Source organism: Micromys minutus (genome assembly GCF_963924665.1).
Source record: "Micromys minutus genome assembly, chromosome: 18".
NCBI lineage: Eukaryota > Metazoa > Chordata > Mammalia > Rodentia > Muridae > Micromys > Micromys minutus.
The window spans coordinates 8,932,902-8,959,742 of NC_137953.1; the positions used below are offsets into that span (position 1 = coordinate 8,932,902).

Below are 26,841 nucleotides of genomic sequence, written 5' to 3' on the forward strand. Positions count from 1 at the left end.
TTGCTATCTTTATGATATTCCAGAACCATACAGAGAGAGGTGTTATGTCAATAGGTCAGAGTTCACATGTTGCCACTGTACTATGTGCACTGAAAGAGTTCACAAGCCTCAGATATGCCATGAATTATGTTGAGGATTATTGTATTGAGTATGGGTATTATTTCTTATTGGTATCACTGTTGGGGTTGAAAGCATGGGTTGTGTTGTTCTGTGACACTGTGATTTTGATCAGCATTAGCCTTGTAGGGGGTTCATGATGACTGGCTCATAGAAAATGCACCCCATGAGAAATACTATGGGTGACACCATCCCCAGTGGATATTTGTTGGCATAGACTGGGGAAGGATATAAATTGTCTGAAAAAGCCAGATAGTATCATCAGCTTTGGAGAGGGTATGGTCTGTCACAACTACTCAACACTCTTAATGGTGGTTGTCTTTGTTAGAGTTTTACTTCTGTGAACAGACACTATGACCAAGGCAAGTCTTACAACATGTAATTGGGGCTGGCTTACAGGTTCAGAGTACAGTCTGTTACCATCAAGGAGGGAGCAAGGCAGCATCCAGGCAGGCATGGTGCAGAATTAGCTGAGAGTTCTACATCTTCATCTCAAGGCTGCTAGTGGAAGACTGACTTCCAGGAAGCTAAAGTGTGAGTCTTTTCTTTTTTTTAATTTTTAATTTTTTCCTTTTTCTTTTTTGTGAATCTTTATTTTAACAGAATTTTTCTATAAATTTCTTCAATGTTACCAGAAGTATTTTCCATGTAAATCTTCAATCTTATCAAAAGAATTTTTTCTACATGTCTCTCCAATTTTTTTTGAGAAATATTTTCTATGTCTTCTCTATTATCATGGTTTATTCCATGTGAATCTTCAATTTTAACAGCATTCTTTCTGCATATTTTTTCAAATTTCTCAGAAAGATTTTCGATGTAAATATTCTTTTTCTTTCAACAAAATTCCACATGCATCTTCAGGTTTTTGAAAAATGTTTTCTGTGTCTTCTATTTTATCATAATCTAATTCTTCCATGTGATTCTTCAATTTTGTCAGAATTCTTAAGCCCACATCCACAGTGACACACCTACTCCAAGAAGACCACAATTTCTAATAGTGTTAGTCTATAAGCCAAGAATATACAAACCATTACAGTGGTTGTAGACAACATACACAAAATAAAAGTAGCTGTGTGCTAGTAAAATAGTACTTTTAAAAATGCAATTACCATGCAAATGTAGCTACCAGACAATGCCTTCTATTTTTACAAAATAACAATGATTTTAGCCCTAAGAATGTGTTATGACAAATAAGTGTTAACCTGTTAGTAGTTACTGTGATTCAACTACAAATATCAAGTCATCAAATCTATTGTTAGTAAAGGCATGTAATTGCTAGTCACATCTATGATGTCTTAGGAGACTCCATTTCCTTTGACTATGGTCATGACCTCGTCTGTGTCATATATACATTTAATAATGTCATCATACATATTAACAGTACCAGAAAAGGAGACTAATATGCAATATATTATCCAATAAAATATGTTTTCAAACCATCCAGTCTACTCTCACTCAGAACTCTTTGGTAAACATTCCACATCTTAGTTAAGAGATAAAAAAGGGGTAAAAAGATACATGTTTATCATAGAATAATGATTTCAATATTCTTTGAACTGGAGTGACCCAGATTCAGCTTTAAAACAGACCACAGTGTGACTAAGATTTGATGAATTATGGTGTGATTCTGGTCTTAAAGAGAGGAAATGCCATTGACCAGGCATGAAGATGGTTTGGAGGATGGTGGTTGTGATATATAGCATATGACACTTGGATCATAACTCTATTGCAGACATTATTAAAGGTGCTTTGTCTTTGTTTCTTTACCAGTTAAAGAACACTTTCATTAATTTACATGTTGACCAAAAGTGCATATGCATGTTCTACTTACATACATATGCAAGTACCATGTTCATGTTTCTTGCATGCCCTGGAACTAGGGTCAGTAAAATTGTGGTGTACCATATCATCACTGAAAATGTAACCTTATTCTCCTTTGAGAGCAAAATGCTTTTAATCCCTGAGGAACCTCTCCAGCCCTGTTAACTCCAATCTTTACTTAGAGGAAAGTATAATATGGACCAAAACTAAGCCAATATTCAACATTACAGGGTCTCCCTCCCTCCCTCCCTCCCTCCCTCCCTCCCTCCCTCCCTCCCTCCCTCCCTCTCTCTCTCTCTCTCTCTCTCTCTCTCTCTCTCTCTCTCTCTCTCTCTCTTCTTATTGAAGAAATAGACTATCTTTATGTAGGTTAAAGTCATAAATATTAGTGTGAACAAAACAAGTGAATTTATGCAGAGCTACAGCCCAGCCTAGTAACATCCTCTGTACTGTACACCTCATTTATCCATTTTGACTGTTGTGATTGCTACTTTAAATATGGTCATAGAACTGTCCGTTGCCTTTAACGTTGGGTATACACCTAGAGGTGGAACATTTGGACTATATAGTCATTCTGTTTTTAACTTCTTTTAACTTAAGATGTACTCTAAAGAACCTATGAATAATAAACATCACACTGTGAAACTAAAAAAAAGAAAATAATTTATGAAAAAACATTTTTGAAGTATTAAAATTTTGTAATTTAGTGCAATTACAAATTTAAAGAATGAACTGGGTATAGGCTCAAAACATTTTTCTCCTATGATTCACATAGTTAAGTGATTTCCTCATGCAATAACATGGGAGATGGACAGAGAGAGGTGTAATTAAACCTGACTTTCCTATTTCTGTATGCATTGTTAACTACTGCATAGTGTGACTGCTTAGCAAATGTCATGTTTTTTAGTAGGCATGTTTCTAAGTCAAGTTTGCTCTCTACCACCACCCAAGGGATTTTTTTTTGAGTTATATAAATTGATAGGATTATTGTTAATCAAGTACTCTCAGATGAATCTTTGTGCCTTATGTTACTTTAGAATAATTTCTCTGTAATCTATTGTGGGTAAGTCTGTTCAAGGGATTGTACTTTGACTCTTCCCCTTAATGCCTGGTCTTGGAATATACTTCTCTGCCAATCATTTGCTTTTCTGCATATCACACACAAATTAAGCACACAGACCTGTCCTTTTTGATCCTGGAATTCAGGTATGGAAAACAACAAAAATAGGACATGATTGATAGCTCCCTCAGAGAAGCATGAGAGTCTCTGTGAGCAAAGATACTGGACAGGTCAGGAATTGATCAGACAGTGGCTTGAAGAATAAGAAAAGAAAATAGAGCAAGTCAAAAACAGGAGTATAGTTTCTATGTGATCCTAATAAAAAATTACTCAGTGGCAGGAAATGCTGAGAGATGTTTGCAGAGCCACTATCAGGTCTAGAGTTTAGGATGACTGAAGAAGTCAGGTAATCAGTAATTAGTATATAATTTCTTCTGGGGGACAGCTAAAATATATTTAACTACATATTTAGGCAACCACAGCTATAAGGCTTTTAAAAATAATACAGCAACATACTATAATCCATAATTTAGGAAATCCACTCTTGCTGCAATATAGAGGGTGAAGGCAAAATGAATAAGAATAACATGATGCCAGCAAACCAAGGAATGATTTTAACAAAGAAGAATTGGTGGAATCTTTAATTAATTCACAGGAATAGAGGTGGGGAGTTAGGGCTTAGATAGATATAGGTGGAGGTAGAGCTTGTTATAGATTACTGGCTTTTTGTTGTAGGAAGAGAGAAAAAGGAATCAAAGACAGTGGTTAGTTACACTTTTAGAGGATTTACATAAAAATGTAAATATAACCATTAATGTGTAATCGTGAGAGCTGGACCCAACATTGTGGGAAATCAAGTCATTTTAAGCACTTAGAAATATAGCCAATGGTCTAGAGCCAAGACAGGAGCCCTGAGCACAACGACAGAGCTTTGGGCAATTTCAATATCAGGTAATCTATGAACAGGAAGGAGATGAGCCAGAGACTATCTGAAGATCAGGTATCAGAGACCGACAGCGATGGGGTGTGAGTGGTAGATTTGAGAAGGGAGATAGAGAAAACAAGGTCTCCAAGAGAATTATGAACCATATGCTAAGAAGGTGGAGGACTACCAAGAGAATAAAGATGGTGTCCTTGAAACCAAGGACAAAACAAAATTTTCGAAACACTGCTGTGAGGGCAAATATGATGAGAACTGAAAGGGGCCTATGATATTTTAAGATAGATTTATTTTTATTTGGATAAGGACAATGCAATCATTACATAAGTAGCATGAATATATATGGTAGAAATATATAATTATGCATATAATTTGTCACCCCAAAATCCCATCATCCTGAATAACTACTGTTCAAATTTGATGCATCTTTCCAGACATTTCTATATGCAAATATATGCTCTGAATCAAAATATGCATCTATATATAACAAAATGAGTTCATACTGTAAAAATATGGAATGCTGCATGAATTTGCCTACGATTCCCCACTGGGGATCATAATAATCTCCACAACAATCTGACTTTAGTGTGTGAGCTGGCACGTCACGTTAGACCCAGTGAATCAAGCAACTAGGGGATCATTTGTAACTTTGCAAGGCTAATTTTTCTGGAATGAAGGGCAGAAGCCAGATTGTGGTGGGTGGGACTATGAGGAGCCAGTGAGGGAATGGTCTGATTACACTTGCTGCCTGGGAGGTCTGAGGGGAGAGCAGAAAGAGTCAAGAGAGGACTAGAAAGAAGACTGTACCTTATATGTATGTGCCTATGGGCATCCATGTTTGTGTGTGTGTGTGTGTGTGTGTGTGTGTGTGTGTGTGTGTGTGTGTGTTCACATGTGTGTGTATGCACATGTGTGCATGCATTTAGTCTTTTACTATGATAAGAATTTTCCAATGATTGTAAAATCCCAGAAAAAGACTGAGGAGACAAGGAAGAGGATATGTCTACAAAGTAATGCCATGAGCAAGAAAGGATCTGTTGTAGAAATATCTTATTTCTTATTCAAAAGACAACTATTTCATAGTAAAGATAGAGACATAAGCAGATATATTGCAGGTGTGTCCTCTGAGGTGGGTTTTCTCACCAAAGAATGTGGATATGGTATCCACATGTACTGAGTTATCTGCTGAAGATTTTTTGACCTTGCAGGAAACAAATGCCTTCTACATTAGATGTGATCTACCAGGTTTGCCTCATATAATTATGATAATAACAAGAGATTGGTGCTAGGAGAGTCTAGCCTTCTCTATGTGCAGGACAGAGGGCTCCTCGGTTCCTAGTGCTCATGTAGTGGCTCACAAACATCTGTAACTTCCATTCTGCATGGTCTGCCTCCCTCTGCTGGATACTCCAGGAACTGTCTACACATGGTGCATATAACTGTAGGCAGACAATTAGAAACCCACAATGAAAACAAACAGATCCTTATTTTAAAGAACCTATCCTTCTTTAGCAAGGTAAAGGCTTAGAAATACTAAACAAAACTTTAGTTGCCTTAAGTAACTCTGTGTGTCTTGGAATCCCCAATTTTTGAGAAGTTTATAGGAGGGCTTTGCTTCCCGCCCCATCCCCCAAGACTTACTATCTGGCAAGAAGTTGTGGTTATATTTTGAGAACTGTACTGGAAAGACAGATTTTGAACAAATTTGGATTGCATTCTGTGAAACTTCAGATAAGTGAATCTAAATCCTTCAGCTTTAGCTCTGTTCATTAAAACTGGGATCCTATCCTACTGTCCTTGCTGTCTGATGAGGCCACCCTAGGTAGTCTAAAAAGTGTTGGTGGGGCTGCTGCTCAGAAAAGACCACAGCATTTTCCCTAGTTCCTCTGCATGGTTGTCATGTGTTCATGTCACTCAGGCAATCCTGATCATCTCTACCACACCAGAATTTGATGACAACATGCACAGCTATTAGAAAATATAATCAACCTTATCAATGACATTGAGAGGTCAGTGTAACCACTCTTGTTGAGGAATATAAATATTGTGAATTTATTGGGAAGTGTTAAGTACCCCAAAAAGCACAGCCACAACAGACACCTCTTACATTTCCTAAATTCAGTGAAAGAGTTTGAATTCTTCATACTTATAGAAGCAGATCTCTCTAGGCAAATTTAGGTTCCCACACACTAACATCAACGCTGCGGATGACGAGATGGAATTTCACATTATAGTTTGCTTTTAAACACAGGACTCTCAAGACTAATCAGGTAATTTAGCAGTGAGCACACAAGCTAGTGCTGCTGATATTGAAATATCAATCCTCACAGTAAAAGTTTGCTAAACAAATATAATTGCTATAATGTGTTGGAACCTTTCCAATCCTGTCAGTTAATGGGAGTGGTCAATGCTAGCCTCGTTCAGGGAAACTAATTGCCATTTGTAACAGCTGCCATTGTAGAGAGACATTGTCTATGTGTTTATATTCTGTTCAGTAAACAAGCTACTTTAGGTCAGGAGAAACTTTGTGGAGCATGAGTATTAGGCTTAAATTTTATTACCATTCGTCTCTGCAACCTAAATCCTTGTTATGTCTACAGCACATCTGTGGATTTAACAGTGACTTTTAAAATACAATTCACTAATCCACTTGGACTTGCTCCAAAAGGCAAGGTATTATGTGCTAATAAAGTATTCTCATAACCACTCTGTTGCTTAGTATAGTTCTTAGTTAAATACCTTTATTTTTCTATTATATTATTATTACTGTCTACTTAAAAGTTTCCTCCCCTGAAGTGACTTGAAGGGCATTGTTATAATGTTGCCTTTGTTTTTGAACATTTTTCTGACTGGAACTCAAAGGTGCATTCATTCTTTAACTATTCATGTCCATTACGTTGTTAACCACTGCCTTCAATGTAGCTTCAGAAAGATGCTCAAACTGTGGGTGTCCTTTTGATTGGCTGTCCTCTGTCTGCTCCAAGTATCTTGTTTGCCTGTAAGGATACTTCTCCAATGACTATCCCTAGACGTGGTCTGTCTGTGAGACTCACCTCTGGAATGGAATCTGACTCTACCCTGGTATTGCTTTCCCTGACGCTGAGATTAAATACCTGATGAAAGGAACTTGGAGACAGAGCTTGTTTGGCCTTATTGTTTCAGAGTGCAGCCTACTATGGCAGAGAAGACATGGGTGCAGGAAGGTAAGATGGCTGCACACACAGCACTCATTCATAGTCAGGACGTAATGAACAATGAATGCCAGTGATCAGCTGGACTTTTCCTTCTTATTCAAGCTCGGATTCCAGCGTAAGGAGTGTTACCACTCACATAAGGGTTCATCTTCAAACCTCAGTTTATGGCAACCCTTTTATCACAGACATTCATTCGCACAGGTTTGGCCACTAAGTACTTCTAAATTGTTTCATGTTAATGGGGGATGTGAACCAGCAAAACTGATGATAACGAGAGTCATTCAAACTAGGTGAACATATTTGATCCAGATGTTTCTAGTACATTCCTGTAGGGCTTCCCTGGAATAAGCTTTTTGTTTACATGATGTGTTATAAGACATAAGGTGGGCTTATCTGTTTAGCATAGGAAGTCATTTGAGGTTGAACATCTTACTTATTTGTCAATTTATCTGGCATTTATCTAACAAGTGGCATCTAAAGGATATTATGGAGTCAAAGATCTTTTTTTATTCATAAGAATCTTGGTCTTCAGTTTTAACTGTTACTAACCTATGTGCAGTCTTCTGCATGCTTATAAGCATGCACACTCATGCACACCACACACACACACACACACACACACACACACACACACACACACAATATCCATATATTGAGACTTTGATATCCCTGGGAGCCATAATATGTCTCACTAAATGGCCAACCCTATGCTGCTCAGTGTGAGGGAGCAGAATATGTCCCAGGTAGTAACACTGGGAAATGTCAGAGATAGTGTATTATCACACTGTTGAATCCAAATTGGAGCCAAAGTTTGTGTAAAAAACATATGACCCAGTACTCCCTTGTCAGAAAAATGGAATTATGGCTCCATTGTAAAAAGTCCTTAGGATTTTTTGAAGAAGAGAATTAAGAAATCCTTAAAGTTATCTCTAAAAGAACGTTTAGGAAGGTTAGTTTGTGTGAGTTATATAGCGAAGCCAATGATAACAAGGGCAGTTTGGAAAATATTCCTCTGCATTCTGAAAACTGAATGCTGTGATTACATTGAATTGATTACATTGAAATGAATGTAGCAGACTAAAGTATTTAATTGCTGCACATGGAGTGGCAATTTATGGGAGGTTAGAGGGACAGAGAATAGGTTAATTTCTAAAGAAGTTATGCTCTGATTGGTTTATTCCAAGTTGCTCTTGGACCTTAAAGGGAATTTCAAAAAGTATCTTATCTAGAATGCTAATACTGCTGGCATGTAGTTGCATAATCTATCAGGCAGATCTGAACTGTATAATAGGGATCATTGCCCTGAGCCAGCCTGGCATGGAATGGGCTGAAGTGGGATATAGCATTGGATATAGAGGTAGTGTTGCAGACTGCTCGCTGGCCTTCTAGCTCTCTAACTATACTGAATGCTTGCTGACAAATTCTACAAAAGTCCTAAAAACTTTCTTGCTTAATCTGTGGTTAAAACCCACTGGTTTAGGATATTAACACCTGTTCTGTAGCATGGGAGGGATTAAGTAAATAAAAAAAAAATGCTATAGCTCTCTTCTTTGGCCAGGAAGCAGCAGCCTCTCTGACTAGGCTGGTTAACTCTTTGAGAACCAAAGAGGAAGAAAAAGAAGAGTTAAAATATTTTACACTGGCAAATCTTCACAGAAACATATACATTCAAACCATATTTACATTTTGATTCACAGTCTCATTTACAAATTAACACATTCACATTTTTGTTGAGCCCAACCATTTGTTCCACACACTCCCAAAGTATTCAAGGACATACATCCACATACATACTTATAGACAAACATCTAACTTTGGATGGATGAATGGGTGGATGGATGGATGGATGGATGGATGGATGGATGGATGGATGGACAGACAGATGGCTAGAAGACGCAGAGCTGCCCAAGTCAGTCATCAAACAACTTAATGTTTTTCCCTCTGGCCTTTTTATACCTTCTTAGACAAAACGTTCTTTAAAAAATTATCTGACAGATAAAATGTTATATAATGTGGGAATAATAGAAGGATATTAATAACAAGTTCAGAGCAGTGTTCCTTACTGCAAGCTGGTTATAAGTTCTAATCCACAATTTTTACATGGCCTGGCCCTGACCTGTGGCTTCATCCTTGGACCTAAATGGTTTTCCTTGAACACAACTTCGTTCTAAACCTATTTCTCTTTTTAGGGTGATTATGAAACTCATTGTATTTCTTATTATGAAGTCTTTACTTACTATTATAAGGAATGGGCATAGTTTATTCTTGCTTCTCATTTTATTGTATCTTTGCAGCAAAACCATTAAAACCATCACTTAAAACTTTCTTCCTAAAATTCTTTGAATCAAATCTGGAATTCTATAGAATCTTTAGTTCATCTAAACTGCATTAATTCATCAAAGTTCAATTTTATGCTAAGCTACAGGAAATCTGATCAATAGGGTGGGCTAATGCCCAGGGATTGTTATATTAATTTGATAATGTCAGGGAAGGCATATCAGCTTCAGGTAACAATTCTGAGTTGAAGTCCTTTGGGGCCTCACCATCGAGCAAAACCATCTCAGACCATGAAAAAGTGGTGAAGCATCTTTCAGGAAAGTTACCTGATAAGCCCTTAACCTCTCCTAGATGGCTTCCAACAGACCATGTTAGCTTTTAGTCCATCAGCTCAGCTTAGGAATCTCTATGCCATGTGTTAGAAGCTTGATGCATCCTATGCAAGTAGATTCTACAACCTGTATTTCCTATTCATTTCTAAACAAAAGTGAAACAAACCACATCGTAAAAAGTGATTCTGATTCTGCTTCCAGTAATAATTTGTAAATACAAATGATAAGATGCAGAGAGAAGCCTGGAAATGAACCAGGAAGGCAGCGAATCCATTTTCACTTCCAAATTATTGACTTTCTATCAGGATACCAAGGAATAGTGATGTTCTATTAAGATGTTACGTCATTCCATACTTTGCGAGTACACAATTCTCATTTTAGAAATCCATTAAAGCAACACTTAAGCAACATAAAAGACACAGATACTTCTTTTTAATCATTAAACTTTAGATTACAAATTATTAGTCTCACCTTGTCAACTAAAGGATGAGTAGATTCCATCCCATATTTCCACACTGAACTTTTGCTCTAACAGAGTGAGGAGATTGGGTGATTATATTCCTTTTGCTTTGTAATTTTTGCTCACACTGGGGGAGATAGAGTGATTAGATTCCTTTTGCTTTGTAATTCTTTTTCATAAGTCATCAAAGCATTGCTTACCAAGCACATAAGCTTTCACATGAAGTGTTATTATATAGTTTTTTTTGACATTATTAGAACGATATTTTAGTTCTGCAGAATTTGTTTATTTTCTTTCTTTCTTTCTTTCTTTCTTTTTTTTTTTTTTTTTTTTTTTTTGCACTTTGTTATTACAGGGAAGGCTACAGTGCTACTTCTCACTTTAACAGTAGCAGACTGCCTGACTCCTTTTCCCACAATAAAGCAAAGAATACTTGGAAACTGCATACTATCTCAGTTCCAAATAGACAAAGTGACCAATTGCAGCTGCATGTACATCTCATGTCACCTTTCAGTTCACTGATCCAGAGCTCTGGATGGTTATGTGTAAAGAGCAGGTTATCCTTAAAGTAAGGGGAGTGTGTTTAAATGAGCAGGGGCTGAGGGGACGGGGGGGAAAGGAAGATTTCCCTATACCACTTAGATCTGAGAGCATATGCAGCTCAAAGTTCCATCAGGAAAAATGATAGGCATCCCCCCTCCCTTGCTTCCATTCAGATGCACTGTCATTATAACACATATGCCAGCTGAGGTTTGGCATACATTTTACAATTTAGTCTCAATTATAACAAAAAATATTTGTAAGATCCTTGAGTATTAGCAGTTTTCCCCATTATTAACAAGTTAGACCTATTGTGTATTCTGGAAAAATATAATTAGAAAACCCTCTTTTTAGAATCCCTGAATAAGGGAAGGTGTTAGTTACATCAAAGTTATCTGGTGATGATATGATATCATCATAGTGGTTCTTAAAGAGTGAATTCTAGCCAAGTGTGAAACCCTGGTCTGGAAGCTTGACAGGAGTGCACATTCTCAGACCCAGTTAGTTATAGTGAGTCAGAAGCACTCTCTATGAGTCCTAACAGTCTTTATATAAATGTTCCCTTGGATGTGTTTTCAAGAAAAACAAGGTTGAAAAGCATTTACTCTCACAGCAGTGAAACTGCCACAAACTTTGTCCTTTATAGAAATCTACATTTATTAGCCCTTGTAGTCTTAGATCAGAGGTTCAGATAAATTTCACCGGAATCTCTTATCAGGAATTTCACAGTCTCAGAACCTCACATGATATTAAGGCACTGTCTCGAATGGAAGACAATGGATGGGGAGCTCAGGGAGGTTTCAAGATGCCCTGGTTTCTCTCAAGAGAAATGTCCGAAGAGAGCTCTTGCTTCCTAAGTGAAAACCCTGCCTAGAGTTCGTAAGTAATGCTGGGAAGTAAAATTCTAGTCCAGATCTTAACTCCTTCCTTGATTAGCATTGGAACTGTAACTATTAGATCATCATTTTAAAGGGTAATATAAAAGCCCAACTTCAGCCAGCTCATCTCTAAACCATATGAGGATTACTTCTTCAGAATGAAGAATGTTGCAATAAGGAAGGGAATCTAGCTATAGGTGGAGGTATGCCAATGTCTGCTTTCTTAAGAGTTAATTCAGTTGAGCATGTCTGTCTAAGGAACTACCTTCAGGAAGTTATGTAGGAAAGCTGGAGAAGGTGGTCCAGTGGTAAAGAGCACTGGCTGTGTTTCTAGGAGACACAGGGTTGATTTTCAGCATCCAGATGATGGTTCATACCATCTGTAACTCCAGTTCAGGTGATCCTATGTTCTATGTTCCTCTCAGTGGGTCTAAGGCAGACATGTAGCTCACAGACACATAAAAATCATTAAACTTAAAAAATATGGGAAAAACAATTAGTCCTTTAATGAAATAATGTAATATTCCTTTCTGGAATACTCCCTATCCCTACCATGAGGCTCATCTTTGGCTCCGTGTCCAGTGGGTCCTAATTCTGGAAGAGGTAGTTTTCACTCCTCCACTTTCTCCTCTTCTTCCTCCTACTCCTTCTTCTTTTCCTCTTCTCCTTCCTCTTTTAAAGACACCTATCAGAGCTTAAGCATTCTGTGCTACTGGTAGGTTATATTTCTCAGTGTTTCTCTAGAGCTGACCTACTACCCTACTGTGGCTCTTTATCTATCACATGTCTGTCTCAAAAGCTATCAGGTTTTTTTTTTTTTTTTGTTTTGTATTTATTTTTTTCTTCATCTCTTCTCTATTGTCTTGTTCCAGGCAACTGCCAAGATTGACAGCTTCTCTGCCACTTCTCTTGAGTTCATTCTTAAATTCTTTTCTTGATGAGACTAAGAACCCAAGAAGAGATCTCTGTGTGTCTTCAGTGTAATCTGGCAGCTATGAAGGAACCCTGACTCTTTCCTGTAACACTTGGTATAGTGGAACCTAGTCAGCTCCAAACTATTATCTAAGGCCACATACCAGGCTCAAGGGCATGAACTGTAAAAATCAAGATACCTACAGCTTAAATTTTATGGCTACAATCTACTTTAACTGTGGTTGTGTCCACAATATGAGGTAGTAACCGTGACATCTCATTAACCTATGTGATGCTTTCTATACATTAACCTATATATTACATTACATTGCCTTATATGATACATTTTCAAAATTTCCAGTTTCACTTTTATCCCGCTACACAACTTTGATGAGTAGACTGAGATTCCTATAAATATTACAAAGAAGAAATCAAATCACAGTTTTATATACAATTATTTAATTGATTTTTAAACCATGCATTCTCAACAAAATGTCACTGTACTTAGTTGCCAGGTGACAGACAGAAGCTTATATCAATAAAACGACTTTGTCAAATCTATTTGAAGGTATTTATCTATATAATAAGAATAGACATTATTAGTCCTGCCTGTCATTTGAATTTACACAAGAGGCAGGTGTTGACCTGTCTTATAGAAGTTCTTGTGGTATTTACTGGTAGCACTGAGAATGGGCTAGACTTCTTGATCTGGGTGTGAAGCTGGAACCACATAGATTGAAAACAGGTTGGGGAAGTCACATAGAAAATTAGAAAGAAGCATAATTATTTTTTTTAAAAAGCAGTAGAATGAAGAAAAGGGGTCCTTCAGGTGTTCAAAGGCAATTTCCAGGAAGATTTGCAAAGAGACATCTACAGGGAGTGATGCATTCCATAATTTTGGACATTTGAAAGCAGATGCTGGAGCAGTTGTCTTCAAGTTGGATTTTGCTTTTCAAACACAGAGACAAGCTACTTGACTCTCTCTCTGCTAAATGGGATTCCTTTTTCTTCTGACTTTGCTGTTTTTTAGATTTATCTTTCTATTTCTTATTTTTTTTATACATTTCCTCCTGCTCCTTGTCCTCCTCGTCCTCCTACTTTACCATAATCTAAGTGGTTGTCCCAACCTGTTTTCAATCTACATGGTTCAAGTCATTTCTGATTGGGAAATGACTGCTGACCAAAGCCACTTCCTTACCACTGGAGTTACTCCAAACTTATCAAAAGTATCACCCAGATAGGCTTTGTGATCACTATTTATGAATATACAATTCAGTATTTTTCAAGAAGTAAATCATCTCAGATATTAAATAAGTTGCCTTGAGATTTCTCTTGTTCTTATAAAACTATAATGTAGGATGAAAGCCACCCTTTCATCTTGCTATGCACTTTTAAGAAACACTCTGATGCTAATGGTACTATTTTAATAAGGGCAAATCTTAAGCAAACATATACATTGAGCATACTGTTCCCAACATGGCCTGCTTCCATTCCTTCCTCATCACCCCACCCCCAACTCATTTGTCCTCTTTTCCCCCAAGACAGAGTCATGTCCTACACTCATACATGATCTTATGTATCTATGTCAAAGAAAGCAGCCACACTTGAAGGAATACACACAATAATTGTTACTTTTTCCTCTCTATGTTTGAAGTCTCCCCTTGAAGTAAAATAAGATTCCTTTCCAATATGAAACGAAATTACTCCTGGGACACTTTTTTGTGGGCATAAGAAATTGTGTTAATTGTAGGATCCAGACTGGAAAAATGAAAGTGGCTGAAACTACAGATGTGATGTGTTTGTTTGTGTTTGAGTAAAGATCATTGGCTCAAACAGAAACCTATCATGCTGGGGTGCTAGTCTCCAACTTTTTGAACCTGGTCTTGTTGATGAGACTGTTTCAAATACAGATTTTCCTGTATCTTTGGTGAGGAAAACAGATATCATATTTTGGGGAAAATAATTACTGTTAACAAAAATAACCAAATCCTTTCAGAAATATTAATATGGATCCTTTTCACTGAAGTGTCTACTAGTGACCATGTAAAATACATGTAATAGTGATTGTTTTTTGTTCATGAGGAATCTGAGGAAAAGGTAAGACAAATGATCAGACATCATTCCCAAGCTGAATAGCTATAGGGATTTAATTTAAAAACATCTATGTGACATCATTGTGTTACCAAGCTGCTGGGTAACCATTATGACAAATGCTTGCTGAATTGTAATCTGTAAAAATAGTATGTTCTTTTTCACCACAATGGTTTTTCAGGCTTGTGGTATCTGGGCATGGTATCATGGCCCTAGGTGTGACTTCCCTGATTCTCTTCCTTGACTGCTCTAGCAGAATGCCACAGCACAAGTGGGGGTTTCCATTAGGAAAATACACTGTAGACCCGTGGCCTCAAAGTGCCCACAACATGTGTTCCACACTAGGAACCTGTGGTGGAAGGAGTGAACTACGTTTTTGACTTGCACACAAACACTGTGGCAGGCATGTGCCTGCAACCATCATCATCATCATCATCATCATCATCATCATCATCATCATAACTATTATTATTATTATAATCACCAACATCCTCATTAAAAACTATGGAGTTTGGGGGTTTATTTACTGGGGTGACCAATTTTGGTTGTTAACATGATACACCTGGGAGGAGGGAACCTCACCTGAAGTGAAACTTCATCAAATTGGACTGTAAGTGTATCAGTGGGACATTTTCTTGATTGCTAATTGATGCATTAGGGCTCAGCCCATTAAACGCATTGCTATCCATAAAGGAGTGGACTTAGATTGTATGAGAGTAGCTGACTTTGAACCTGGAAGCGAGCCAATGATCAGAATTCCTCTACAGTTTCTCCTCAGGCTCTTGGCCTGAGTTTCTGACTTGGAAGCCTTTGATGAAGGACTATGACTTGTAATCTCACAGAAAGCATCTTCTTCACAAAACGATATTTTTCACAGCAACAGAAGAAAACAAAACCAGTACAGAGACTTTATAAATACTGAATGTCATAGTAGGAAGTGCCCTCCACAGGATTCAGCCATATTAACTGTGTCATGGACCAGATGCCCAGTTGTCAATTCCTGTACTAACTTCTTATAGGCATGTGCAACCAATGACATCCAGGTTCCATTGGCTCCAGATAAAATTGTCACAACACTAAATCATAAACTTATTAACTTATGGAATCATGAATTTTTATGTGCACTTTGATTACTTAATTATGCATTCCTCCAAAGAGGCCTTTGTATATGGCAGCAATGTCAAAGGGTTGGGTGTGTCTGCTCCGTTCTTCTCTTCTATGTCTCCCCTTGTTCATTCGTACTCTAGAAGCAGAGGTTAATTGGTGAACTTAGAAGACTGTGGTCATAATGACTAAGATATACAGACTTTTATTTTTAACAGTTTCATGCAATTTCAACTGATTGCAGGCTTTCTCTTTAAGTGTTTCAGTTGGAGGAGAGTAGATGTTGTATAAAGAAAGCAATGGTGCTCTGAATAGTAAGGCAGACATTTATTGTAGAAAATAGCAGAACCACATTTTGACAGAAGTATTTAGCTATGCATACATCTTGCCTCTTTTTCTCAAACCTAACTCTCGTGATAACAGACCATAGATGGACCCGAGGCAGAGATCACTTAATTCTTCACCACCTCACTCCCTTTTGCCATATTGAGAATATCTCCTTTATACATTTTCTCTATAACCTGCAATTTAATTGGCATTTTGAGGATAGGTGGCTGCTTCCAGCTTGTTAGGACGTTGAGGAGTTGGTTTCGACTCCAGCCACTCCAGCAATGACAGCAATCTTGGGAAAATCAGCATTCAAGTTTCCTTTTAACAAATCCATCACCTGTAAACTTTTCTCATTTCTGTGACTCAATATGGCCAATGTAGCAAAGAAATGATTGAGGTTTCTGCCTAAGGGGATACATTGAGTGATTTGACAAGAACTTCTTTTATGTTTAGAAAAAGAATATTCCTGTGACCTTCAGGACTGGGCTGTGACTAACTCAGCTTCTTGGCTCACAGAAACCTTGGCATTCTGCTAAGAAGCCTTTCACTTTTCTATTTGAAGCCACATCAGTGGATCTGAGGTGACTGTGCCAGCATTTTTGGTTCTCACCCGTCTGTTTTTTTTTCCTTTGTGTTACTTTATGAAGTTATATATTAAAACACTGTGAAAGGACTCTCTGTGCCTTCCTTGCTCTGCTAACTTATATAACTATTCCAATCTCATTTTAATTTTATTTATAAATGAAATTCTCTAGTTTGTGTGGATCAGGAGGCGGGTATGTGAGGGTGTGTACAAGTGTTCATCTGTATGTGCACATACATTAGGGGGCTATAGAACAATATTGCCTGTCATTTATCTCAGATGAGATATATATATATGTATATGTATATGTATGTGTATGTGTATGTGTATGTGTATGTGTATGTGTATGTGTATGTATATGTATATGTATATGTATATATAAAGTCTGTGTTATTCTTATGCAAGTTCTTGTGCAGCTGCATTTGTTCATGTGTACTACACTACTACTCATGTGCAGTGACCCATGGAGGTTAGTGGGCAGTCAATTTCCTGGAACTGGAGTATTAGGCTGTTATAAGATGCCTGATGTAGGTACTGGCACCTGAACCTTGCTCCTCTGCAAGAGCAGTAAACAGTCAGTCTCTGAGCCATACAGATCTTTCTGATCCTCTACATTTTAGCCTCTCTTTGTCTGTCTTTATAACATGGCCAAGTTGATCAACTTACCTTTTAAATTTCTGCTTTTTTAAAAAACTATTAACTTGGTTGTTTAATTAACTTTTGGGGGACAGATGGCTGAACCTGGCTTCTTGTGGCACAGGCTATGACACCGAGTTGGGTAACAATATCAATGCAAGGAAAGCTATCAAAACACATGCAGGAAGCTTCTGGCATCCTTATTCCCCTCTATAGCAGGAGAAGTCCCATACCCAGCTGCAGAATTTCCTGCCTGTCATCACTGACTGTAGCAGTTGCTAGTGTGAATGTGGGAATTGTAAAGTATCTGTAGGTTTCTGTGCACCAGTAGCATGTGAATGCCAGTGATTGTTGTGTAAAGGAACCCAATTCTAAATCTGTGTACTTGGATTGCAGTACTCGGTTTATTTAGAACATGGCATTTGGAGAGAGATGAAATACCAGCATGCTGTGTTTTTGCCTTTTCTTGAGCAAATTGGTCTGGTCTTTTCACTGCATGATTAGCTAGTGCTAGGATGTAGGAGGGAGGACTGAAAGGTATTTTGTCATGGTTTCTATTGTGATAGAACCTCTTTGCATTGTTAATTTGAGTAGGAATAATCATCTGTATTGATTTATAAGGATGGAATTTTGTGGTGGCATTGATTCAAAATAAGAGAGCAGCCATGAACAATTTGATTTATGATAGTGTTAAGACAAATAATTCATATTCAGTTTCTACATTCTAAGGTCGCCTGCCCAGTGTTTAAATGTCAGAATATATTCAGCAATTTCTTGATGAGTAACATACCCCAGATGGAATGTATAATTTATTTTTTGAGGGCAGAGTCATATTTTGCTTTGACCTATTTGAGGCTAAGGAGGGTGGCTCTGCATTAGTTGTTCTGAGCTGAGACAAATAGGTTTTTTTAGACACTCATTCTGTGGAGTAAGTATGTAACTTTGCTGAGTGACTTGATTCTGGAGATAACTGGTAATGTTTATCCATGGGTGCCATGTTTACAAGATATTCTTCCTATTTATGTTGTGGAAACTATTGCCCCAAGGCTCATGGTACTCACAGGCTTAATTTAACAAGAAAACAGCCAAGTGGTCTTGTATTATCCTGGAGTCATGTATCTGATGACCATAAGGAATATACTTTGATTCACAGTTATTTTTGTATCCCTTTCTGCTGGCTATAATGTTACTTTCTCAATCTTCCCAGTTCTATTTGTATTCCTGAGTATATTTTTCACACCAAGACATAATGGTTCTCTGATTTATCGATCTTCAGTTTCAAGGCATAACTTGTATGAGGTCAAGATACAAGCCTTTGACTGCAGATTCTAGATGGGTACATGCTAAACACTGAGTAAATAAAATGTTTCTGTAACAACAGCTTCCTGAAATTTCTTGGATGTGCGTTTAGAAGAGACAGTGAGACACATTTTTGGTGTAAGGAGATTATTAGAAGAGTTATTCATGCCTTGGACAGACAGACATAGACAACAACATGGCAGGGTCTCTTAAGATGGTTGAGGTCCCAGCACCAGAGGCTGGCAGAGTGGTAGTTGCTTTGAAGAAGGGGGTCATAACCCATGAGACAGAGGCATGAGCCTTTTCTTAGAGCTCCCTAATGATAGAGGTTTTTTTTTTTTTTTTTTTTTAAATAAGAAGACTAAAGTTGATTCCTAAGCTGATTCCCAGGCTTTCTGATTCCCCAGCAGCAAGCGGGGAATGGGTGAGAAATAGTATGTTTGACTATTAACATCTTTGATGTCATCTCACTTCCCCAGGTGCTTTAATTAATCTTTGTTGACTTCACACCACTGGAAAGAAGGAATCTTTATTGAAAACTTGTCCCTATCAGATAGATCACTTGGTTATATCTCTGGAGCCTTTTCTTGATTAAAGAAAATAGATGTGAGGTGGTCTAGTTCATTGTGGATGTTGCTTCTGTCAGGTAGGTGATCTTAGGCTCTCTAAGAAACCTAATGATGAATAAAGCAGGAACAGGCATGTGTCTGCTACGTTTGTGTGATGAACTCCTGTTGAACTTCATAGTCATGGCATAAGTCCTTGAACAGTTTTTCTAATGGATGCTGTATGTTTCTACAGGGAGCATGACTTCGGCAACTTCACCTATAATTTTAAAATGGGATCCCAAAAGTTTGGAAATCCGGACACTCACAGTGGAAAGACTGTTGGAGCCACTTGTGACACAGGTAAGGGACATTTTTACTATGTATTTTTTTCTTTCTTTCTTTTTGTTTGTTTGTTTTTACTGGTGAGTTCCATGATCCTCTCAAGACTGTTGAAGTTTTTAAAGAGGATTTACCATGCCATCATGCTGACTATTAAGTACATATCATTCCTTCAACTGTGGACTGTCTCATTGCCTTATCTGATTTAAAGAAGCTTTTGGCAACACTTCAAAGGAATTTTTAAAATATTGATGAGATAGTTAAAGAGGAGGCCTTGGGTTAAGGGAGCTCTCACTTGCAACACTGGTTTCAGTGTCCAAATGAATCATTTTCCAATCACTTTCAAATGTAAATTCATAAGAAGGAAAAACTGTTGATTCTTCCTAGCAGTGTAAATTTATTTTATTATTTTCCTCTCAGTTTACTAGGGATAACTCTGTCTTGTTAGACTGGACAGTTGCCCAATTTTTGTGTTGACACATTTCTAAGAGGTGACTGTCAAGAGCACAGAATGTCATCAGGATTTTTGGTGTTGTGAATGGATGTTTAGTGTCTCATGAATCATGTCTTTTGCAATCTGAACCCTTCAGTTCCTGGAATATGAAAATGTGAACTTTTATGATGCATTTGTAGAGATTCATTATACCACAAGAAGCCTGAGGCTACTTTTATTGGTTTGTGCTGTGTGCTTTAACAAATTACTATCAAGTTAATGGCTTCAAGCAACATAGATTTATTGTTTGATGGTTTTAGAGGTCAAAAATTGTAAAGTCAAGGCACAGGCAGGGCTGCGTTCCTATTGGATACTTTAACAGAAAACCATGTCCTTGCTGTTTTTAGCTTCTAGAAGCCTCTTGACTTCTGTGACCTCTTCCTGTATATTTGACATCAGCAATATAGAATCTGCTCATTTCATTCCCTGGTCTCTGCTATATTCATGTGCCCTCTCTGATATTGATCCACTTAGGACTCTGTTATAATGGGTGTACTCAAATATACTAGCAAAATTACCTACATCTTTCTATTCTTAACCTAATTGCATCTTTAAAGGGCTGTTGCTATTTAAAGAAACATACTAAGTGTTTCTATGAATAAAATATAGCATTTTGAGGGGACTGGGGGTTATTGTTCATCATGACACAGGGTAGCTTCTGAGTATACCCCATGTGCAAAATATTTATTTATTTGAATTTTTATTAGATACTCTATATTTACATTTGAGATGCTATCCCTTTCCTCCACCCCACTCCTATTCCCCCCCTTCCCCTTCATTTGCCTTCATATAGGTGCACTCCCTCCTAATCACCCTCTCCATCTATCTTAGTCATGGGTTTCTATTCCTACACAAACATCATGACCAAGAAGCAAGTTGGGGAGGAAGAGGTTTATTCAGCTTACACTTCCATAACACTGCTCATCACCAGAGGAAGTCAGGACTGGAACTCAAACAGGCCAGGAAGCAGAAGCTGATGGAGAGGCCATGGAGGGATGTCACTTACTGGCTTGCTTTTCCTGGCTTGCTCAGCCTGCTTTCTTATAGAACCCAGGTCTACCAGCCCAGGGATGGCACTACCCACAATGGGCTGGGCCCTCCCACCTTGATTACTAGTTGAGAAAGTGGCTTACAGCTGGATCTCATGGAGGCATTTTCCCAACTGAGGCTCCTTTCTCTGTGATTAACTCCAGCTTGTGTCAACATACCAAACAACAAACAAAAACACTTTGCCAGCCTCAAGATTATATAGCTTTCTGTGGACAAGTGCCACTATATTCCAAGGCCTGTGAACAACCCTCTGGGGCTTGAAAATCTCCCATTGAATAATACTGTTTCTCTCCATGGAGTACTGGCCATCAATGCTCATGTTCATATGTGGCCCTCGTTTCTGCAGATCAAAATTGAGATTCTGACCTTTAAGTTGAAGCTTTTAACCTTTCCAAGAGTGCCATCTTTTCCTATGTGTACCTGTGATAACTCACTCTGTTGAGTAATATGTTTTAGAAAGTCTTTCTTCAATATTTCCATCCCCAGACACTGCCTCTGATGCAATGGTCAAGGAAACCCCATGTCACAGGTGTAGGTTCTTTGCAGCACCCTTTATTGACTTGATACTCTGAATCAGGTACTTGCAAAAGGCCCTTGGGTCATACAATAGGTTTCTTTTTTTGTTGAATAAGGAATGAAGAAAGTGTTGAAGTTTTGGAGTAAAGCCAATACATAATAATCCTTCAGTAATGAAATTTATTATAAGAAACTTTATTTGAGCCATGAGTTTCAGTGTATTAGTTGAAACTCTGTTTGAACCTTGAGTTGAGAAAGTAATAGAAGAAAACAATAATATGTCAAAAGCCACTTCACTGGACTTAAAAGAGGAAGGACTTACCTTTAAATTCTGAAGGAGATCTTCAGAATAAAATTAGTCATAATGACTCATACCTTTAATCTTTAAACTCAGAAGACTGAGGCAGACCTAGTGAGTTCTAGGTCAGCCACAGTACCCTAGGAGAGCATGTCTCAAAAAAAAAAAAAAAAAAAAAAAAAAAAAAAAAAAAAAAGAAGGAGGAGGGTGCTTTCAAGGTAATCCTCCAGCAAAGGCTCTGTCTCACATTTGTAAGTTGCTTGGGGCTGTTGGGAAGTTCCACATCATGTGATTAGATAGCCTATGAGGAAAAGAAGATGGAGTAGTCAGGTATCAGTTAGAATCATAAAGTTGAAGCTGAAACCACAGGGCAGAACAACTTCTTAATCTAGCTGCCAGTCAGGGTCTGGGGCCTCAGTGGGTATCTTCTGGCTGTGGGATCTCCCTTCTTAAGTGAGCATAGTTTTAAAGATTCAGACAGCAACTGAACATCTCCCAGCATGTTTTCCTGAAAAAGATTATTTTAACATTTGCTTTGTTTGCAATCTTCAAGAGCTAGAAACTTTCCAAATTATCAATTTCTGTTTCTTTTCTTTTTTAACTGTAATACTTCTTCCTTATGTTTACAAGTTTTCTCTACTATTTTTAAAATAACCAGCCTTGAGAAATAAAGCAATACATCAGTAGCTTTGCTTAGAAATGTCTCAGTTGAATATCTATGTTCATCACTGTTCTGGTTTCCACAGAGTTGTCAGAATCAATTCATCCTAAGTTTCTGTTACTCTCCAACAAAGTTTTACTTTTTCTTTCTAACATTATGTTTCTTACATAGTTCATTCTAAACCCCTGATAATGTCCCCTTTGATAATCAGATTTCTTTTTTATTTTTTTCACTTTTATTTTTTTTTACAACTTTATTTTTAAAAATGGGGGATACATATGCAGATTTTAAAGGCATTTTGGCATAACACTATATGAATATTTTTGTCAGTATTTAATTCTTTTAGAGGTTTGATAGCATGCATTGAAATCTCATTAGTTACCATAATCATGAAGTACACGTAGGACAGAACATAACATGGAAACAGTCAGGTTTTTTTGGTGTGTATAGATTAAGCACAATGATCTGTGAATACCAAAAATTGCCACAAGGCTATTATTATCTTAGCTCTTGGATTATTAATGATTTAAGGTCGAAGTGTACCACACTCTTAGAGGGTGCTATACATTTATTTTTTTCCTAAGCAGGACTGAGGTTATAATTTTTTGGCCTTTGTTTTTCTTGAGCTTCATATAGTCTGTGAGTTGTTTCTGGGGTGTTCATAGCTTTCTGGGGATAGTATGACCAGATTTCTAACAAGTCTCTTTATGATGCTTTGAGTAAGTCTCCACAATCACAGATACTGCTAGCACAAACAAAACAAAATAAAATCCACGGAAACCTTCCAGTGAGGAAAACAATTATTAAAACACCACATTCTTTCATTGTAGAGGGGTGAAGAGATAAGCAGACAGTTCTGAGAGTTCTCTTTTTCTACTTTCTGGAGGGTGGGGATAGAACTTAGATCATCAGACTTGTTGGAAAACAACTTTACCTGCTGAACCATCACACTGACCCAAGAAGGTTGATTATGTGTATTATCATTATTATTGTATCATCATCATTAATATTGATGCTTCTTTCATCCACTGTGTTCCTTTAATCAATCTGAGGACTACTAATGAAGCCCCATTTTGCAAAGACAGACGCTGCTGCTACCATGATTTACCACGGTTTTATCTAGTAACTTAAAGACTACAGACAAATAACTTTACAGTTGTGAGAAGGGATTTAGCTATGCATCTGACTATAATACCCACGAAATGCCTGCAGTATCTGTGTGCTTTAACTCGCATCCTCCAGTGTAATAAAAGTGCTCTCATTCATGTTGTTGTTAAGCTGAGAATTTATACTTGGTGGCACGTAACGAAGTATTTTCAGCCTTCGGATGAGCTCTTAGTGATCCATGGGATGTGACCACTGCTTCTTGGAGCTGTTATGGAAGACATAATAGAAATAAGAGAATATTAGGCATAAATTCCATAACTGACATTTAATGAAAATGTGCAACACAGGGAAAATTTGGACCACAACACCAGTATAGCAAATGCATACAACTTCATAAACAAAATACTGTTCAAAGCAAAAGTGACTGCACAGGAGAAGCCCTTTACTACTTCACACTTTTTTGAAAATTTGATAGTGAGTGAAATAAACAGCACAAGAAACAGAAGTTGTTGTGTTCAATCAAATTCCTCCCCTTACTATGAAAAATGACATTAGGCATTTTCTATTAATAAACATCAAATGGTATAGTATAACTTTAAATAATATTAATTCAGATGTATATGAAGGTTATTGATTTGTCTGAAAACATTGGCTTTGACAGATTATTTTTTAAGGAAATTTCCACTATTAAAGTCATGAAATTAAAAGAGAGAATTCACCCCCCATCGTTAGTAAGCTAATGAACCAAAGGTCATCTCATTAGAACAGGATAGCATTTACTGACATGCAGATCTTCATTTTCTTATATAAATGCCTGATAAATTACACCAGCTGTTATTTAAAAAGTATAATGAGTTCTTTTAAATTGTCCTGACAGGCAAGACATCTCAGTAGGGTTTTTCTTTTTTTTTTTTTCCCACTTCCCATGCCATTTTGAGGATGGTTCACTGGGCCCTATGTAGTTATGCAGCAGGGAATTCAACAGTCGAAATTGACTTTTACTCATAATTTTAGTAAGTATATCAGAAGCTAAGTGATTAGAGATGTATGGACTTTAATATCTTCAAACTGTGTTTTACACATTTTGAGAAAGTTTTAATTTTAGCCCTCTCCTGTAGTAATTTGTGCCTCAAGCAGACCATCCTTTCTTGATTCCCAAGAGTACTTACTTTCCTAAGTTACATATATAATGAGAGAAATGGAAGATTCATTTTCAACTCAGGGGCTTATGAAACACACCCAATTCTAAAAATAAAAACAACATTCATAAACAAAGTCCCTCTAAGAACCAATTCATCTCTCCCATTACCATTTTTCCTACACTATGTTATGTCATCTTAACAATTTCCACTATTTAATACTTTATGTACAAATTGACCAAAACAATGATAATATAAAATATAAGTAAAATATAAAAGGAGGTCACATTTTTCTATTTATCTTAAAAACATCCATATTATTAAGTGTCTTTATTCATGACTTATTCATGAGATTCACAGATTAATACATTTGGGTAGTTACTATGGCAACACTACAATGTTAAAGCAGCTGTGCATACATTTCTGTCAAAGAACTAAACAGGGGAAAGATAAGAGAGGCAAGAACACCATATGATGCAGAATCTGGTCAAAGTGTTAATTCTTTGATAACTTCCTATATCTTTTTCTCAACCTGTTTCCAAGTATTTCATCCTTTTTATGTTTTATTACGAGGTCCTATTCTCACTTTTGCATGGTGTTTTCTTTTCCTTAAATGCTAGTTTTCCTGTTTTTAAGTGGAGTTGAAGATACTTGTGTCTGAACCATATAAAATTTCTTAAGGATTTTTAATAGTTGAATAACTAACTTTTCTTCCTTAAAATACATATGCATAAATATACATTAATTAATTGCATGACTTGAATACAAGTAACCTGGTCAGAGTTCAGAGACTTATCTTTATCACTTATATTAACATTTAACTGAATGATGATGTAGTATCTTTAGTGGCTTACAAATCATCTGTTAGTGTCAACAGTTCTCCAGTCTCTAGGTTTACAAGTAAATGGCATATGTCTCAGATGGTCCTATTTAAATACTTCTTTGAATTAAGGTCACAAGAAAGATTGTGAAGCATTGATGACTACTTCTGAGATACAAATTTAATTGATGACTATGTAATCTGGAATCAGATTAATTTCTGTTTGGGCATTACTCTCAATAATGCCTTCAACAGATGGGAGTGATGTTCTTTCAGTTACATGTCCAGCTGTGTTGATCATGTATTGAAACTTGATTAATGCATGAAGGCTTTTTAAACGCACACACACACACACACACACACACGTCATGAGACAGTACAATGTGATTCTTAAAATATTAAAAGATGTAAGAATTCAATGTGTGTGTATATATATATATGTGTGTGTGTGTGTGTCTACTAGCATTTTTTTTGCAAAATAAGTCAAAGATGCATCCTCGTAAAAATTAGGATTAATTACATTGATGATATTTTCAGAGAAAAAGAATCATTGTACATGAGAAAAATATGTTGGTGTAATCCTGGCCTACTGATTTGTTTTATACACACATGCTACCCTGGAATACAATAAGAGTTATCCATGTCCCACTGTTAGAGACAGCTGCTTTCAATCACACATATCCAGAGCACTGTGGCATACTTTTCTGTGCTTGGCATACATTTATACTCTGTTAACTGGGTCCATCTGCCCATGCCTTTCCTAGGAACCCAGACTCAATCAGTAAACCATTATCATGGTTTGAGACTTATAAACTAACTCTCTTAATGATGAAACTACCGAATTTGCTTATATCAGAATATTTATTTGCAATAATGGCTGGGATAAATACAGTAATTATATTTTGTGATACTAAAACAAAAATAATAATCTTTCACTAGCCATGAGCTACTGCTGAGAGAGAGGGACAGAGACAGAGAAAGACAGACAGACAGAGAGAGAGAGAGAGAGAGAGAGAGAGAGAGAGAGAGAGAGAGTTATGGGTTTTGTAAATGTTTATACAATTCGAAGCAGTAAGCCTGAAGTCACATATACAAATGGACTCAAGGACTTCTATCTATCTATGTATCTATCTACATATTATCTATCTATCTATCATCTATCTATCTATCTATCTATCTATCTATCTATCTTCTTTCTTTGTATCTATTTGTGCATACTTATACATTCACACATACTCACTTATGTGGCAACAATAACCAAAGAAAGAGATGCTGTCCTTTTGTGAGTGGGGTCGT

The 26,841-nt window shown here is 37.1% G+C and overlaps 1 protein-coding gene across 3 annotated transcripts in view; it reads left to right on the plus strand.

Annotated features, from left to right (window-relative positions):
- Positions 1-19,374: 19,374 nt before the first annotated feature.
- Positions 19,375-26,841, plus strand: part of CTNNA2 (catenin alpha 2) — a gene marked incomplete at both ends in the record, with an annotated part of 909,395 nt that continues 901,928 nt past the window's right edge. For 2 of the 3 annotated variants that reach the window (XM_080932242.1, XM_080932243.1), the window contains one exon: positions 19,381-19,482. In XM_080932242.1, the coding sequence (XP_080788368.1) occupies positions 19,381-19,482 (102 nt within the window). Of the gene's footprint in view, positions 19,483-26,841 lie in introns of all 3 variants that reach the window. The other variant, XM_080932244.1, reaches the window with a different exon arrangement.